Source organism: Sphaerodactylus townsendi, linkage group LG12 (assembly GCF_021028975.2).
Source record: "Sphaerodactylus townsendi isolate TG3544 linkage group LG12, MPM_Stown_v2.3, whole genome shotgun sequence".
Lineage (NCBI taxonomy): Eukaryota > Metazoa > Chordata > Lepidosauria > Squamata > Sphaerodactylidae > Sphaerodactylus > Sphaerodactylus townsendi.
In genome coordinates, this window is record NC_059436.1 from 33,724,658 (window position 1) to 33,740,361 (window position 15,704).

Below are 15,704 nucleotides of genomic sequence, written 5' to 3' on the forward strand. Positions count from 1 at the left end.
GGGCGTGTCCCTGCAGGCGATTCCTGCACCTTGCTTGCTGATAGCCATTCTTGTGCCCCGTGTTGGGCTGCTGGCACACTGCTTGCGTGAAGCCAAAGCGTGGCACAACCTCCAAATGAGCAGCGCCTCTGTGGTAAGATCCTCACCATCAGCAGCTCAGGAAGAGGATTTGAGTTGCTGTTTGTGGAAGAGCAGATGGCCAGCGAAGCAGCGCTGCATATGGTTCTGCATCTGTGTGGGCAGGGAAAGTAACAGCCTTGTTGCCAAACATTGCAATTTATACCACTTTTGCTTATGTTGTTGGGAAGACAGGAAACTCGGCCTTGTGAAGTTCTGCAAGGGAACAGGAGACTCTGGCAACAGCTCTTTGCTGGCACTTCATTGACGCCACCTCCGTATGGGAAGTCTGTGCTGCTGGGTCTTCAGGGGAGAAGATGCTTTAGGAAAATTACCCTTACTTAGGCGTTCCACTGGGAACAGCAGCCTTTGGGTCTGAACTGACCCTACAGTGAGGGCAGGGGGCCCTCTGATCACAGCATTGCTCTGATCTTTGCAGAAACTCAACAGTTCCCAGGATTGTGTGGGGGAAGCCAGGATAATTAAACTGCTATAAATATGTAGTGCAAATGTATCTGTTAGGTTTCACCAGCTCCATTGCTTCTTCCCCTGAAATCACAGATTCATCTGGCTCAGGCATTCATCCTACTCCTGTGCCAAGGAATATGGAACCCCCCCCCCCCTCTACCCACTGGAGACCTCATGGATTGAAAATAGTGTCCTTAAATCTGTCACCTAAGATAATGCCCTTCTGTGATACCTTCCTTAACTCTGGCTGTTCACCCATTCCTGTTTCTAATGTCTTCTTTGGGTTGATTTCTCATATCTCCACCAGGGGGTAGTGCGTTTCATAGCTTGGAACATGAAGGAACGAGAAGCTTGAAGGTCTATGAAATGCTGGGAGATACCAAAAATGAAGAAAGCCTTTTTGATTCAACAAAAGGGCCAAATAAAATACCTTATCACTCTTGTGATCTGTCTTCTTGCATGTGCAGCATGTGTAGGGATATCTGTTAGGATCTTTTATACTAAGATTATTAGACATATTTCTATCTTCCCATGGCTGCATGCAATGAGCCAGAATGTGTTTATGGAACCAGATTCCCAAGAAGTTCCCATCAATTGATGATGGTTTTAAGATTTCTCCTTCACTAGACTCAAATCCTTGCCATTTTCCAAAGATTAGGTGACAGATTTAGCTCCTGAATCCTCCAAGCAAGACAAGGGAAGCCACCTCAGAGTAACTCCAGAGTAACTCCATAGCTACAGAAATCTACTACTAGTTGGCACAAGGGGCAAGGCTTTCCTGGCATCACCACTAAGGAACAGACATCTCCAAAGATGCCTACTACTGGCTCAGGGCACCTCTCATCAACATCTTCTAGCACGGACTTGAACAACTAGAGACCCACCAGTGCGAACTTGATCTTCCAGCCATCTATCTCAACACATTGGATTCTTTTGGTCTCATAAAGACAGCGAAAGTGGGAGTTGGGTCAAATTCAGGGCAGGCCATACAAAGCTTGTGGCAGTGTGAAAGGAAGTGGATCAGAATTGAAACAGGCTGCTGTGACAGAAAGCTGGTGAGGGAGAACTCGGAGGAGCTACCTCAGGGTTGTCCAACTGTGGCGCGTCGGATGTTCACGGACTACAATTCCCACCAGCCCCTGTAGGCCACCAGGGGCTGATGGGAATTGTAGTCCATGAACATCTGATGCGCCAGAGTTGGACACCCCTGACCTACCTCATCTCCGTCACTACTCCCTCCTGGAGTTTTGACACTTGAAAGCTTATACCCTCAAAATATTGTTGTTCTTTAAGATGCTACTGGTTTCAAATCCAGATTTCCTACTGCAGAACAATATGACACCCTCTGAAACTACTTTTTTTTCCGCCGTCATCACATCTGTCTTATGGCAGCCCTTGGTGGGGTTTTCGAGGCAAGAGACTTTAAGAGGTGGTTTGCCATGGCCTGCCATTGTGTCACAATCCTGGTATTCCTTGGATGTCTCCCATCCAAATGCTTACCAGGGTCAACCCTGCTTAGCTTCTGAGATCTGATGAGACCAGGCTAGCCTGGGCTATTCAGGTCAGGGCCTGAAACTACCTACTAGCAAAGTAATGCACAATTACCTTCTTTCTCCCTTTTCTTTCCAGGTTCGTCTGATGAAGGACAGCAACCCTACCCGGAAGCCCACTTTCATTGTGAAACCTGATGGGGGTTGTCAAGGAGATGGGATCTACCTCATTAAAGAACCCAGTGAGGTCCGCCTGATGGGCAACCTCCAGAGCAGGCCAGCAGTGGTCCAGGAGTACGTCTCCAAACCTCTTCTGATTGACAAGCTGAAGTTTGATATCCGGCTGTATGTCCTGCTGAAGTCTTTAGAACCCCTCGAGGTCTACATTGCCAAAGACGGACTCTGCCGGTTTTGCACGGAGCCCTACCAGGAGCCGACCCTCAAGAACCTCCACCAAGTATTCATGCACTTGACCAACTATTCCCTCAACATCCACAGTGGGAATTTCGTGCACTCAGACGACAGCAACACAGGCAGCAAGCGGACGTTCTCCAGCATCCTTTCTAGGCTCTCTTCCAAGGGCATCGACACCAAGAAGGTCTGGTCTGATATAATTGCGCTAGTGATTAAGACTGTTATTGCAATGGTCCCTGAGTTGAAGGTTTACTATCAGTCTGACATACCGGCAGGAAAACCAGGACCATCTTGTTTCCAGGTAAGTTCAGAATTCAAAGGGACTGTCCTGCTTTTGAGGTCTTCAAACCAGGTTCTGTAAAATAATGATTTTTCTACCTTAAGCCTTAAACCTTTCTGACTGAGTATCTGTCGGACCAAGTATCTATCACATAATCCTCTCTATAAGGTGTAGGTCAGGGGTGGCCAATCTATGGTGCTCCAGATGTCCATGGATTACAATTTCCATCAGCTATTCCTAGGGCAAGCGCCCTACCTGCTCCATGCAAGATACGCCACTGGCTCCTTTGAAACTCCTTAAGGTAGAGAAAAGCGGGGTATGAAAACCAACTCTCCTCCTCCTCCTCCTGCTCCTGCTCCTGCTCCTGCTCCTGCTCCTGCTCCTCCTCTTTTTCCTCATTCTCTTCCATTTCAGGAAGTAACATTTTAAGAGATCCAAAAACAGTTTGAGAAAAGTGTTGCTTCTCATGGCATGCACTTTCACATTTCTTTCTGTCCCATTGCTTCCTCAGGTTGCATAGGTTTAACAGGTTTTTGTAATCATACCAAAACTTGCAAAACCTGTTAAGTGGAGGCAAAGGTGATAGGAGAATGCACAACTTGTTTCAGACCCAGAGGCTTGTCTGGATGCCTCGTTGTACCGCTTGGAGCTTACCATCATGGGCTGACTTCAGGCAGGAGATTACTGCTCTGCTGCTTGCAGATTTGGAAACAGGGGGAGGCAGGGGAGGGGGACGAACGAGCAGATAGCACAGCACTGCTCTGATCTTTGCAGAACTGCAGCTCTGGCAGGTCTTCCTGGCAAATGGTTCCAGACTGTAATTATGTTAGCCGACTGCATCATTAAAACCAGGAGAACTGCTGGAGAAATAATTTACCATGTTTGAGGCAGCAACGACATCCCTCTTGCCAACCCCTTCTCCCCCCCCCCTCCTATTCGTCCTGTATACGATAATAGGAACCGTTCTATTTTAATGTACAAGAGTTTTTAGCAGCCATCTAGATCTATTTTATAGCCAGAGCAGATGGTGGGTTTTAGCACATTTAATTAGATTGTATGTATTGTACATTGGAAGCTGCCCTCGGCACACAAGGGGAAGGGCGGCCTACAAATGGAATTAAATAAATAAATTAGTGCCTAAACATTGACAACCAAAGGCTCTGCTGGAAAAAAAAAATTAATCTCAGGCAGAGTTCTGCATCTCTCCCCACCCAACTTCCTCCCTGACTGGTTTTGATAACCATTTTCTAAGTAGCTGCAGCCTATTTTATCTTCTAGCAAGATTTGGTCGCTTGAGTTTGCAGGATGCCAGAGCCAAGCTGCGGCTTCTCATTTCCTTTCTAAGGACCGTATCATTCAAAGGAGCAGGGAGAAGGATTTGGGAACTGCATTTCTTCATCTGGATTATTCCGATGTCATCTCAAAGGCACTGGGTGGGGTATCTCAATCAAATGCATGGGCCTCCCAGGCAGACTTTGTCTTAAGAACATAAGAACATAAGAACAAGCCAGCTGGATCAGACCAAAGTCCATCTAGTCCAGCTCTCTGCTACTCGCAGTGGCCCACCAGGTGCCTTTGGGAGCTCACATGTAGGATGTGAACGCAATGGCCTTCTGTGGCTGTTGCTCCCGATCACCTGGTCTGCTAAGGCATTTGCAATCTCAGATCAAGGAGGACCAAGATTGGTAGCCATAAATCGACTTCTCCTCCATAAATCTGTCCAAGCCCCTTTTAAAGCTATCCAGGTTAGTGGCCATCACCACCTCCTGTGGCAGCATATTCCAAACACCAATCACACGTTGCGTGATGAAGTGTTTCCTTTTATTAGTCCTAATTCTTCCCCCCAGCATTTTCAATGAATGCCCCCTGGTTCTAGTATTGTGAGAAAGAGAGAAAAATTTCTCTCTGTCAACATTTTCTACCCCATGCATAATTTTGTAGACTTCAATCATATCCCCCCTCAGCCGCCGCCTCTCCAAACGAAAGAGTCCCAAACGCTGCAGCCTCTCCTCATAGGGAAGGTGCTCCAGTCCCTCAATCATCCTTGTTGCCCTTCTCTGCACTTTTTCTATCTCCTCAATATCCTTTTTGAGATGCGGCGACCAGAAATGGACACAGTTACTCAAGTCGCGGTCGCATCTCCACTGCTTTATATAAGGGCATGACAATCTTTGCAGTTTTATTCTCAATTCCTTTCCTAATTATCCCCAGCATAGAGTTTGCCTTTTTTACAGCTGCCATGCATTGAGTTGACATTCCCATGGAACTATCAACTAAGACGCCTAAATCCCTTTCCTGGTCTGTGACTGATAGCACTGACCCCTGTACCGTGTATGTGAAGTTTGGATTTTTTGCCCCTATGTGCATCACTTTACATTTTGCTACATTGAACTGCATTTGCCATTTCTGAGCCCACTCACCTAATTTATCAAGGTCCGCTTGGAGCTCTTCGCAATCCTTTGTGGTTCTCACCACCCTACATAATTTGGTATCATCTGCAAACTTAGCCACCACACTACCCACCCCTACTTCCAGGTCATTTATGAATAGGTTAAAGAGCACTGGTCCCAAAACGGATCCTTGGGGGACACCACTCCCGACATCTCTCCATTGTGAGAACTTCCCATTTACACCCACTCTTTGTTTCCTGTTTCTCAACCAGTTTTTAATCCATAGGAGGACTTGCCCTCTTATTCCTTCATTGCTGAGTTTTCTCAACAGTCTCTGGTGAGGAGCTTTGTCAGAAGCCTTTTGGAAATCCAAGTAGACAATGTCCACCGGTTCACCCCTGTCCACATGCCTGTTTACACCCTCAAAGAACTCTAGTAAGTTTGTAAGACAGGATTTGCCTCTGCAAAAGCCATGCTGACTCTTTCTCAGCAGGTCTTGCTTTTCTACATGTTTAATAATTTTATCTTTAATGATAGATTCTACTAATTTACCAGGAACAGATGTCAAACTGACCGGGTCCCCCTAGATCCTTTCTTAAAGATTGGTGTGACATTGGCCATCTTCCAGTCTTCAGGGATGGAGCCTGATTTCAGGGATAAGTTGCATATTAAAGTGAGAAGATCAGCAATTTCATGCTTGAGCTCTTTAAGAACTCTTGGGTGAATGCAATCTGGGCCAGGGGATTTGGTAACATTTAGTTTATCAATGGCTGCCAGAACTTCTTCCTTATCTACCACTATCTTCGCTAGTTCCTTGGATTCGCCTCCTAAGAAGCTTGGTTCAGGTGCAGGAATGTTCCTCACCTCCTCTTGGGTGAAGACAGATGCAAAGAATTCATTCAGCTTCTCTGCAATCTCCCTGCCATCTTTTAGCACACCCTTTGTTCCTTTGTCATCTAACGGGCCTACCGCTTCCCTTGCTGGCTTCCTGCCTTTGATGTACTTGAAGAACTGTTTGTTGCTGGTCTTGATGTTCACAGCCATGCATTCCTCATAATCCTTTTTTGCCTCCCTTACAGCTAACTTGCTTCTCTTTTGCCACCATTTAGTGTTCCCTTTCATATTCTTCATCAGTCAAACTGGACTTCCATTTTCTAAAAGACATTTTCTTTTTTCTGATAATTTCCTCAACCTCTCTTGTTAACCATGGTGGCTTTCTTTTGGACTGGGTGCTGCCTTTTCTAACCTGTGGAACACATTCCAGCTGAGCTTTTATTACTGTGTTTTTAAATAACCTCCAAGCATCCTGGACAGTTTTGACTCTCTTGATTTTCCCTTTCAGCTTCCTGCGTGCACTATCCCCTCATCTTTTGAGAAATTTCCCTTTCTGAAGGCTTAATGTAACTACATTAGTAGTTGCCACTTGTTAAGCATGCTCAGATACTGCATCTGACAGCGTTGTGGTGGCTGTTCCCTATCGGCTCAACAACACTGACTTCCTGCACCAGGTCCTGGGTCCCACATAGAATTAGATCTAGGATCACCTCTCCCCTGGTTGGTTCCACAACCATCTGCTCTAAGCCACAGTCATTTAGCATATCCAGGAATGCTCTCTCCTTACTATGACCTGAACATGGATTTTTCCAGTTTATATGGGGATAGTTAAAATCACCCATTACCACTACATTTTTGTTTTTGTTGGCCTCTCTAATTTCTTTTTTCCATCTCAGAATCCTCTTGTGCACTTTGGTCTGGGGGGACGATAATATATTCCTAATATTAAACTGTCCTTCACACCTGGTATTGATATCCACAGTGATTCTGTAGGGGAACCAGCTCCCCTTGCATTGTCTATTTTATGTGATACTATGCTCTCTTTGATGTAAAGGGCAACTCCACCCCCAATGCGCCCTGTCCTATCCTTCCTATAGAGCCTGTAGCCTGGTATAACAGCATCCCACTGGTTCTCCTCATTCCACCATGTCTCTGTAATGCCCACTATATCAAAGTCCTCCTTCAAAACTCTGTACTCTAGCTCCCCCATTTTAGGTCGAATGCTTCTACTATTAGCATAAAGACACCTGTATACCCTGTCTCTGTCCTTAACCTGGGATTTATGTGCTTTACCCTCAAGTCTTTTGCAGACACTATCCCTTGTCACATGCACATTGCTATGTTCCTCGCTTGTATGTGGTTGATTTAGAAAAACCTCCCTCTCTGTCTGCATCCCCATAGATACTGTATTCCGAACCGAAGTCACCTCAGCTCCTGTCGGCTTTCCCCCAGTGATCAGTTTAAAAGCTGTTCTGCCACCTTTTTAATGTTGAACGCCAGAAGCCTGGTTCCTCTTTGGTTAAGATGAAGCCCGTCCCGTTTGTACAGGCCTGCCTTGTCCCAAAAGGTTCCCCAGTTCCTGACAAATCTGAAACCCTCTGCCTTACACCACCTTCTCATCCACGCATTGAGACCCTGTATCTCCGCTTGCCCTAGCTTCGCCCTGCTTGGCGATGGAGCGGAGTAGCATTTCTGAGAATGCCACCTTGGAGGTCCTGGACTTCAACCTGTTACCTAGCAGCCTAAATTTAGCTTCCAGAACCTCCCCGCTACATTTCCCAATGCCGTTGGTGCCAATATGGACCACAACTGCTGACTCCACCCCAGCACTGTCTAAAAGCCTATCTAGACGAAGTGTGACATCTGCAACCTTCGCACCAGGCAGGCAAGTCACCATTAGGTCATCACGCCTCTCACAAACCCAACTCTCTACATTTCTAATGATCGAATCACCCACTACAAGGAGCCCCCCACCTCCCCGAGGGGTATCCTCAGTGCGAGAGGATAGCTGATCACCAGTTAAGGAAGGGATCCCATCTAAGGGAGCATCTTCCCCCACCTCAGACTGGCACCCTCCGTCCCCAAGACCTTCATTCTCCATGACATCTGAAGAGATGTCACCTTGGGAGTGGGACCCGGCTGTTAAGTCCCTGAAAGCCTCGTCTGTCACCCTCTCTGCCTCTTTCAGCTTCTCCAGGTCTGCCACCTTGGCTTCAAGAGAACGCACACGTTCCTTGAGTGCCAGGAGCTCATTGCAGCGAGGGCACACCCATGACTTCTGTCCTAGTGGCAGATAGTCATACATGTGACACTCAGTGCAAAACACTGGAAAGCCCCCATCCCCCTGCTGGCTTTCTGCCTTCATATCTGATTTGTTTAGATATTTAAATATTAAGCTTTTAGTCAGTGCCCCCCTGGAGCTATCTGCACGTACTATCTGTCAAATATGTCCTTATTAATTAAAAAAAATTAAATTAAAATTGCCGCTGGTTCCAGAGACTGAACTAAAGCCCCACCTCTCAGGACAAAAGCCCCACCTCTTAGGACAAAGAGGAACAAGAGATGAACTCTGTTAACCCCTGTTAAGCCCCACCTTCCAGATTCAGCAGCCTTAGCTCACAGGAGCCTTACAAGGAGAAAAAGAGATAACCCCTGTTAAAATACACTGTTTTAAAAGCTGTGGCTTTGAGAAAAGCCCTCCAAAATGAACACCAGCAGGTCACTCTGCTCTTCCTGGCCAAGTCTTCTTCCCACTGCTGCTACTCCTCTCTGCTGGTTCCAGAGACTCTTATTGCTCAGATGTCCACACCTTTTTGGCAATTCTCACAAAGGCCCCCCCCCCCCCGCGCCCCCCCAGTCAATTTTGCTGTGTTTCTAAAAGTGCCCAGACTTAAACTTTGCTATGTCCCCAGGAGGAGGAAGTTACTGGTGATGGAAAGCAGAGAGGAACCACCAGGAACGTACGTCTTGGGGCTCTTGCTGACTGAACGCAAAGCACAGATGGCATCGTGATAATGAACCTTGCCGATGATCCTTGGGGCTTGACTGCTGCTTTGGGCCTGGTCCGTCCTTGCCACATTCTCCTTGGGCTGGTGCAGAATAGCGTATTTCCATCTTCCAAACCAAATGGTTCCTGTTCAGCAAGTCATGACCACGTGCCACTGAAAACAATGGCACTCGAATGCATTATGAGTAATTGGTTACTCTGATTTCAGTGGGATTTGATCATGAAAACTTTTGTTTGATTCAGGCCACTCTGTTCAGAACAATTGGATGAACGCAGGAAAAGAATGAGTGGATGGTGGGCTCTTGCCATTAGCTGTAGTAACTTGATAGAGCCTCCATCTTCAGGGGCAAGAGGGCTGTTTCCCAGAAGCCCCGTTAGCTGCAAATGGAACAGGGATTGAGCTTTAGCATCCCAAACATGTGCACCACCACTGAGCTACAGACCTGTCCTAACTTATGAGTTTTGATTTGTACTGTGCTAGCCCACTGGTCTATCTAGCCCCATCCACGTGTGACTTTTCAGGGTTTGTGGCTGACAGAGACCTTTCCCAATTCAAACTACTGGGAATCCTTGAACTGGAGATGCCACCGAGTGGCTCTGAGGCTCTGCCAGGCCAAGCAGATGCCTGACTTTTCCAGCTATAGTTTGCTCAGGTGGGGGGGGGGGGGTTTGGGAGTCGCGACTCCTTCTCCAAAGGAGGACGCGTGGGGCAGACCTTCTTCATAACCAGCCAGGCCCTCCAGCCGCATGTCATCTAGAAATAAAGGGGGCTTAAATGTAACTTCTGGAAGAAAATATTTTAAAAACCCTGTTGCTGTTTGCCATCCAAAGATTTTAGGGTTTGACATACTCCTGATGAAGAATCTGAAACCAATTTTGCTCGAAGTGAATGCCAATCCCAGCATGAGAATTGAGCATGAAAAAGAGGTAACTTCCCCTTCACTCCTTACTATGGTTCTCTTGTGTGTCCTATTTTTGGGGTATGGACATTGTGATGGCAAATATTCATCTTCATTTGTCTCTGTTATCCACTCTTCCTCTCCTTCTGTTACCTGCTCCTCATTTAAATTTTATCCTCTCTGGGGGAGGGTTTTTCTGGCTTTCTTTGTCTACCTGTACATGTCTATGTACATTGATAATGATTAATAGAGAATCTCTGAGGCTTTCTTTTAAGTTTTGGAACCTTTGCCAATTTTATCATTAGGAAGTCAGTAGGTTTTGTGAGAGTTTCCCCTCCTCCACACACATGTGTTTCTATTTATTATGGATCCTGGTGCCTCCTGACTTATTTTGAGGGTGTGACTCCATCCCTGGAAAACCACTTTCCAGACCCAAATGCAGATCCAAGCAATGCATCATTGGGTTTTTCTACATTCTCTTTTTCCTCCTTTCTAAGTTCCCTTTCCTTCAATGTTTTTTCAAGTTCCACAAGTGTTTCTCTCCCTCTAGTGGTCAATTTAATATCACGTCCGTTTTTATGAGGAGTAAAAAGCTACTGTCTGGCCCTTTCCGCACAGGCGGGAAAGAGCGCCCCAGGGATGCTAAAAACAGCCTCCCTGGGGAGAGGTTCGCACAGCCGCCGCTGCCGCATTGCAGCAGCGCCGGCCTCGCAACCCCCAAGCAGCGCGAAGAGGCTGCTTCTGAACTTCGCTCCCTGAGCGAGGTTTTTCAGAAGCAGCGTCTTCCAACGCAACGGCTGGAAGGCGCCATTTCCCCCGCACCGTCCCCGAACACCTACTTCATCTCCTGGCTTCCGGCTCGTCACAGAGCCCTGGCCTGCGACCCCAGAGCCATCGCTCCAAGCTGCGGGAGCGTGTCCCCTGGCCTCTGCGACGAGTCGGAAGCCAGGAGACAAGGTAGGCGTTCAGCGACACCGCAGCCTTTGCGAAGGCTGCGCCGCCGCCTGCTGCCCTCCCAGAACCGTCCATGCAAATGGTCGGGGTGTGTGTGTGCGCGTCGGCATTGTTTATGCCGACGCACCCCCGCACCGTTGCAGTGCGGAAAGGGCCTCTAAATCAGCAGGAAAATAATGCCAGATTTAATCTTCTGCTATATCAAATCAACAACTAGAGAGGCCAAAACACACGCAAAACTTTTTTAAAAGACTGAAGAAATGGGCACTCGAAGACGAAAAGGAGGAGAATGTGGAAAAGCCCACAGAGGGGCTGAGGTTACATTCACTCAGCCTCTGCTACAAGGTGACAATCCCCTCTTCTCCACCACCCGCTCCCCATGATTGCCATATTACAACATGTAAGGCTTGCCCCAGCGGTTGGCATGACTTCTCCACCCAGGGCTGATGACACCGGGGCCCAGCCTCTGAATCCAGGTTTATTGGGCCAGTCCCTCCGGTTGGGGATTTCCTGTGACTCTGAGCCACGCTGCTCTAAGCTGATATTGAAGGCATAGGCTGGTCATCGGCCACCCTGGACCATCCATCCAACCTAGGTCCTTGGCCCATTCCGGCCCGAGTAGTCTTCCTGTCACACTGTTACTCAAATTAGTTTTGTTGTTTGCAAAAATACCAGTTGAGCAGGAGGAAAGCAAGCAGATTCATAGACAGGGAATATAGGAGTCTGAAGCAGCAATGGTAACAAAGCTATCATGGCTGGTCAAGGCAAGCATTTTGTCTCTGGCCAGAGCAGCCACATTCCTCCCCAAAGCAAGCAGGAAAGGGCCTGAAGACTGTGACCATTCTCTGAGTTTGTCTCTAGCATCTGGTATTCAGAGGTATATTGCCTCCGCTGACTGAGGTTCCTTTTAACTTCCTGGCTAACTCCATAGATTTTTCTCCATAAAAGCTCCTTCTGAGTCCACTCATCCAGATGTTTCTAGGAAGCCTCCAATGATAGCATAAAGTCAATAGCTATCCCTCCACATCTGGCATTCAAGGCATAACTGCACAACATCACTTCTCCCAGGTGGGTCCCTGAGTTGGGTCATTGAGACCTGTTTTGGGGAACTCATGTGTAGATCTATTCTGGATTAGAGGAAAAGGGGCTCCCCCCCTCCTGGCACACAGTTTTCCTGACCTGAGACAGCCATGGGGCCCTGATGCAAGGAAGGCTGAGAAAAGTCAAAGGCTTCATCCCCCTTTACTCATGCACTGTGGTCCCAATCTGAATTGAGCTCATGTTGGGAAGCTCAGAACTCCAAGAGCATACCTGATCTGGGGATGTCGCTGGGAAATAAGTTATACTGTTCTCTGTACATGGAGGCTTCATTCAGTGTCATTGACAAGAGCAGCTGAACAACCTTTCAATGATCAACCTTCGGCTAGGAAGCAAGTCTTGCAGTTTTGTACTAGTTGTGGCAAGCTCTCATGCGAGGAATACAGTAGGACCTTGAAGTGTTGCATACCCTTTGCCCTGATCAGCCTGTCCTTTGGATTTTCAAGCTTTCTCCAGGAGTTTTTGAGTATGTCCCAAGCCCTGTCGATGAAGAAGTCAAGGTGGCCGTGATCCGGGACACGCTTCGGCTAGTGGATCCCCATAAGAAGAGGAAGGAAGATAAGCTGTAAGCATCTTTTGTTTTGTTCTGTTTTTCTGATCATTGTTGGGCTCCATGGTAGACAGATGAAACCTGAGGTTTTTCTTCTAAATGCTATAGTAAAAATAGCGGGAAGGGGTTGATTCTGCGATCTGAGCGTGATTCCTTATGTTTTCATAATCGCTGCAGATGATTTGCTCTTTTGTGTTTTTATTCTGGCTTTGCCTGTCTTGGGAGGGACAGGACCACGGGCAGCAACTCTGCATCAGCTACTTCTCTGACTTCTGAGAGCTCGGCTACCATGACATCCTTTCAGTGCAGCCTTAAGGACTAGAAACTTGACTAAAATGGAAAGCTGAGATTCATAGGAAGGTGAATTTTGCCACCGCTACCACATTCTGCCCTTTTCACTGCACTCCCATGAAGTTCTGACTTATACAGACTCTTAGCTAAGACGCGAACTAGCAGGAATATCTCCGACACGAGGGCTTTTGAGCAAATGGCAGCTGTGTGCGGTTGAAAGACTGCTCCCAAAATGACTGGCAGAATGAGCCGGTGTGGTCTCACATTGGAACCTTTTATTCTTGATTTGGAGCCAGCTTTTTGCTATCGAGATTTAATTACCAGCCTGTCTCTTTCCTTCCCCACCATTTCTCCCCCCACAGTTGTGTTTTCATTTTAATAGCTTGCTCTAATATTAGATCCAAGAGTCTTAGTAATTTGCACTTGCTGTTCTACACATTTTCGATTCCCGGGCATCATCTCCAACTCTTGAAATCCTGCAATAGCGGATTTGCATATCCATTCACTTTGAAAACCACACGAAGCGGCGGTGATGAATTGCTTATCCCATCCTGGCTGAAATGTGTGGAAATTGCATGTACAAAAAATCGCTCCCTTGTTTAGAGAGAATCAACTTGGCTTTTCAAGCTATCCCCTCTTCTCCATCCCCCACTCCCCCTCATGGGTCTCTGCAGCCCAGAGGCACACATGTACAAAAGCCGCCCTTGATTGGGACCCAACCCTGCTCAGAGGAAAAATTTCACCTCCTTCTCCAGCATTGCCATGGTAAAGGTTGTAGAAATGTCGCTGTTAATCATTTGTACTCATGTTGGAGCAAAATACCATGCCAATACGTAACTTTATTCTTTCCAACAGTGGGCCAAGAGACAGAAATACTGCTGAATTGCAAAATTCAGTTTATACTGATCTCATCTTTTAACATAACATAAGAACAAGCCTCCTGGATCAGACCAGAGTCCATCTAGCCCAGCACTCTGCTACTTGCAGTGGCCCACCAGGTGCCTTTGGGAGCTCGCATGCAGGAGGTGAAAGCAATGGCCTTCTGCTGCTGCTGCTCCCGAGCACCTGGTCTGCTAAGGCATTTGCAATCTCAGATCAAGGAGGATCAAGATTGGTAGCCATAGACCAACTTCTCCATAAATCTGTCCAAGCCCTTTTTAAAGCTATCCAGGCTAGTGGCCATCACCACCTCCTGTGGCAGCATATTCCAAACACCAGCCAGAGGTGTTTTCTTATTGTTACTTGTATCTTACTGTTAAAAACACACAAGTTTCTAGACCTTATGGTTGCCAATGAATGTTTGAAAATGGGCTGTACCTAGGCAAATCTCAGCAGCTGGAAAGGTGGGTGACTGAGATTGCCACTGGTTTAGGGCAGAGCTACTGGGAATACAGGAACCTGCCTTCATGCCAAGTCACACCAAATTGGTCCATCCAGCCTAGACAGTCTGACTGGCAGCAGCTCTTCAGAGTCTCACATAGAAAAAGGCCTTTCCCAGCACCTGCTACCTGAGATCCTTTACCTGGAGATGGCAGGAAGGAACTAGGAACTTTCTGCCTTCCCAACAGGTGTTCCAATGCTCAGTTGTGCCTCCCCCTCTACTCCTGATTAAATCATACAAAAACAGTTTTTAAAAATGCGCAACAATGAAGAACCCATGCTTAAATGTAAAAGAAATTTGATTTTTTAAAAAGCAAATTGCAGAGCGAAAAATGCAATTCAAGAGAAATCAGATATATTTGAATGATTAATACAGGCCACAAAGTTTTGGACTGCCTCAGCATGAAGTTTTGTGCTGGTTTTTACAGCAGTGTGTTCTGCAAATTGATGATAACATCCCTTATTGCTTTGCCCCAGCATGTCAGACTCAGAGGTAGACTCCCTCTGAGTATGGAAGGTTTAATGCTTTACTGCACAGTGGCCAGTACAACTTTCCTCTGTGCATCCATCTGATCTCTCTAAAACTCTTTTATGCTAGCAGCCACTGTGACATCCAGTAACAATGAGTCCCATAAGCTGATTGAGGCATTGCATGAAAAGTTCCTGCTGTTTGCTCTTCGGTCTTCTTAGCGTCCAGCTTTGGATGGAGGTGGCTGTGAGGCTCATCTTTATTTTTAACTCAAGAGTGTTTCCATGTGCACCTACCTTCCTTTAAGCTCTCTTTAATGGCCTGTGTTTTGTACTGCATGTTTACGGTTTCCGTGCTGATGCTGCTCTGTGCACAAGACCCTACGCTCAAGCACCTATGAGGCCACCCACATAGAAAAGCTGTGTGGGAAGGGTCGATTTTAATTAAATACCTTGTTACAAAGCAGTTGCTCAGAGGCAGGGAAAAAGCAATTGATAGTGTCGTCCTACCCTTCCCCCACCCCAGTTCCTCAGGAATTTGTGTACTTGAAGGCTTGTATCTGTTTTGTTCTTGTTAGCCAAAAATAAGCAGCCCCCTTTTACTCAAGCTCTGAATTGATTGCAAGCCTGGCTTTGCTCTTTCTCTGTTGAAAGTCTTAGCTCAGAATTGAAACCTTTGCAATTAAAACCTCTGTTAATTTCAGCATCCCAGTTTTAGAAGAGGACAGCCAGATACTAGTGGGGATAAAAGGGCCAGGCCGGTCTCTTTTGTTTGTTCCCTTGTAGACTGCATCCGGACATGCAGGTTTTATTTAGCTATCTGTAATCGTGAACAGGCCACTTATTTTTCTAATTCCCTTTTTAAATGCCACTGGAGCCAAAGAAGCTATCCCTGCATCTTGTGCCAGTGAGTTCCATAAGTTAATTATATGTTGTGTGAAGCAGCTGTGCTTTTCTTTGTCTTGAACCTGTTGCCAAGCAGCGTCGTATTGAGTGGTCCTGAGCTCGTTCTGCTCATTATTTTGTTAACCTCTGCGAGCACTCCCACCCCCTGCTTTTCTTTT

General features: G+C 46.8%; 1 protein-coding gene across 1 annotated transcript in view; it reads left to right on the forward strand.

The window, feature by feature from the left end:
• TTLL11 (tubulin tyrosine ligase like 11) overlaps positions 1 to 15,704 on the forward strand; it is a 79,350-nt gene that overhangs the window by 21,639 nt on the left and 42,007 nt on the right. Inside the window, 3 exon segments of the mRNA XM_048512765.1 lie at positions 2,215 to 2,790; positions 9,832 to 9,927; positions 12,398 to 12,516. Coding sequence (XP_048368722.1) covers positions 2,215 to 2,790; positions 9,832 to 9,927; positions 12,398 to 12,516 — 791 coding nt within the window.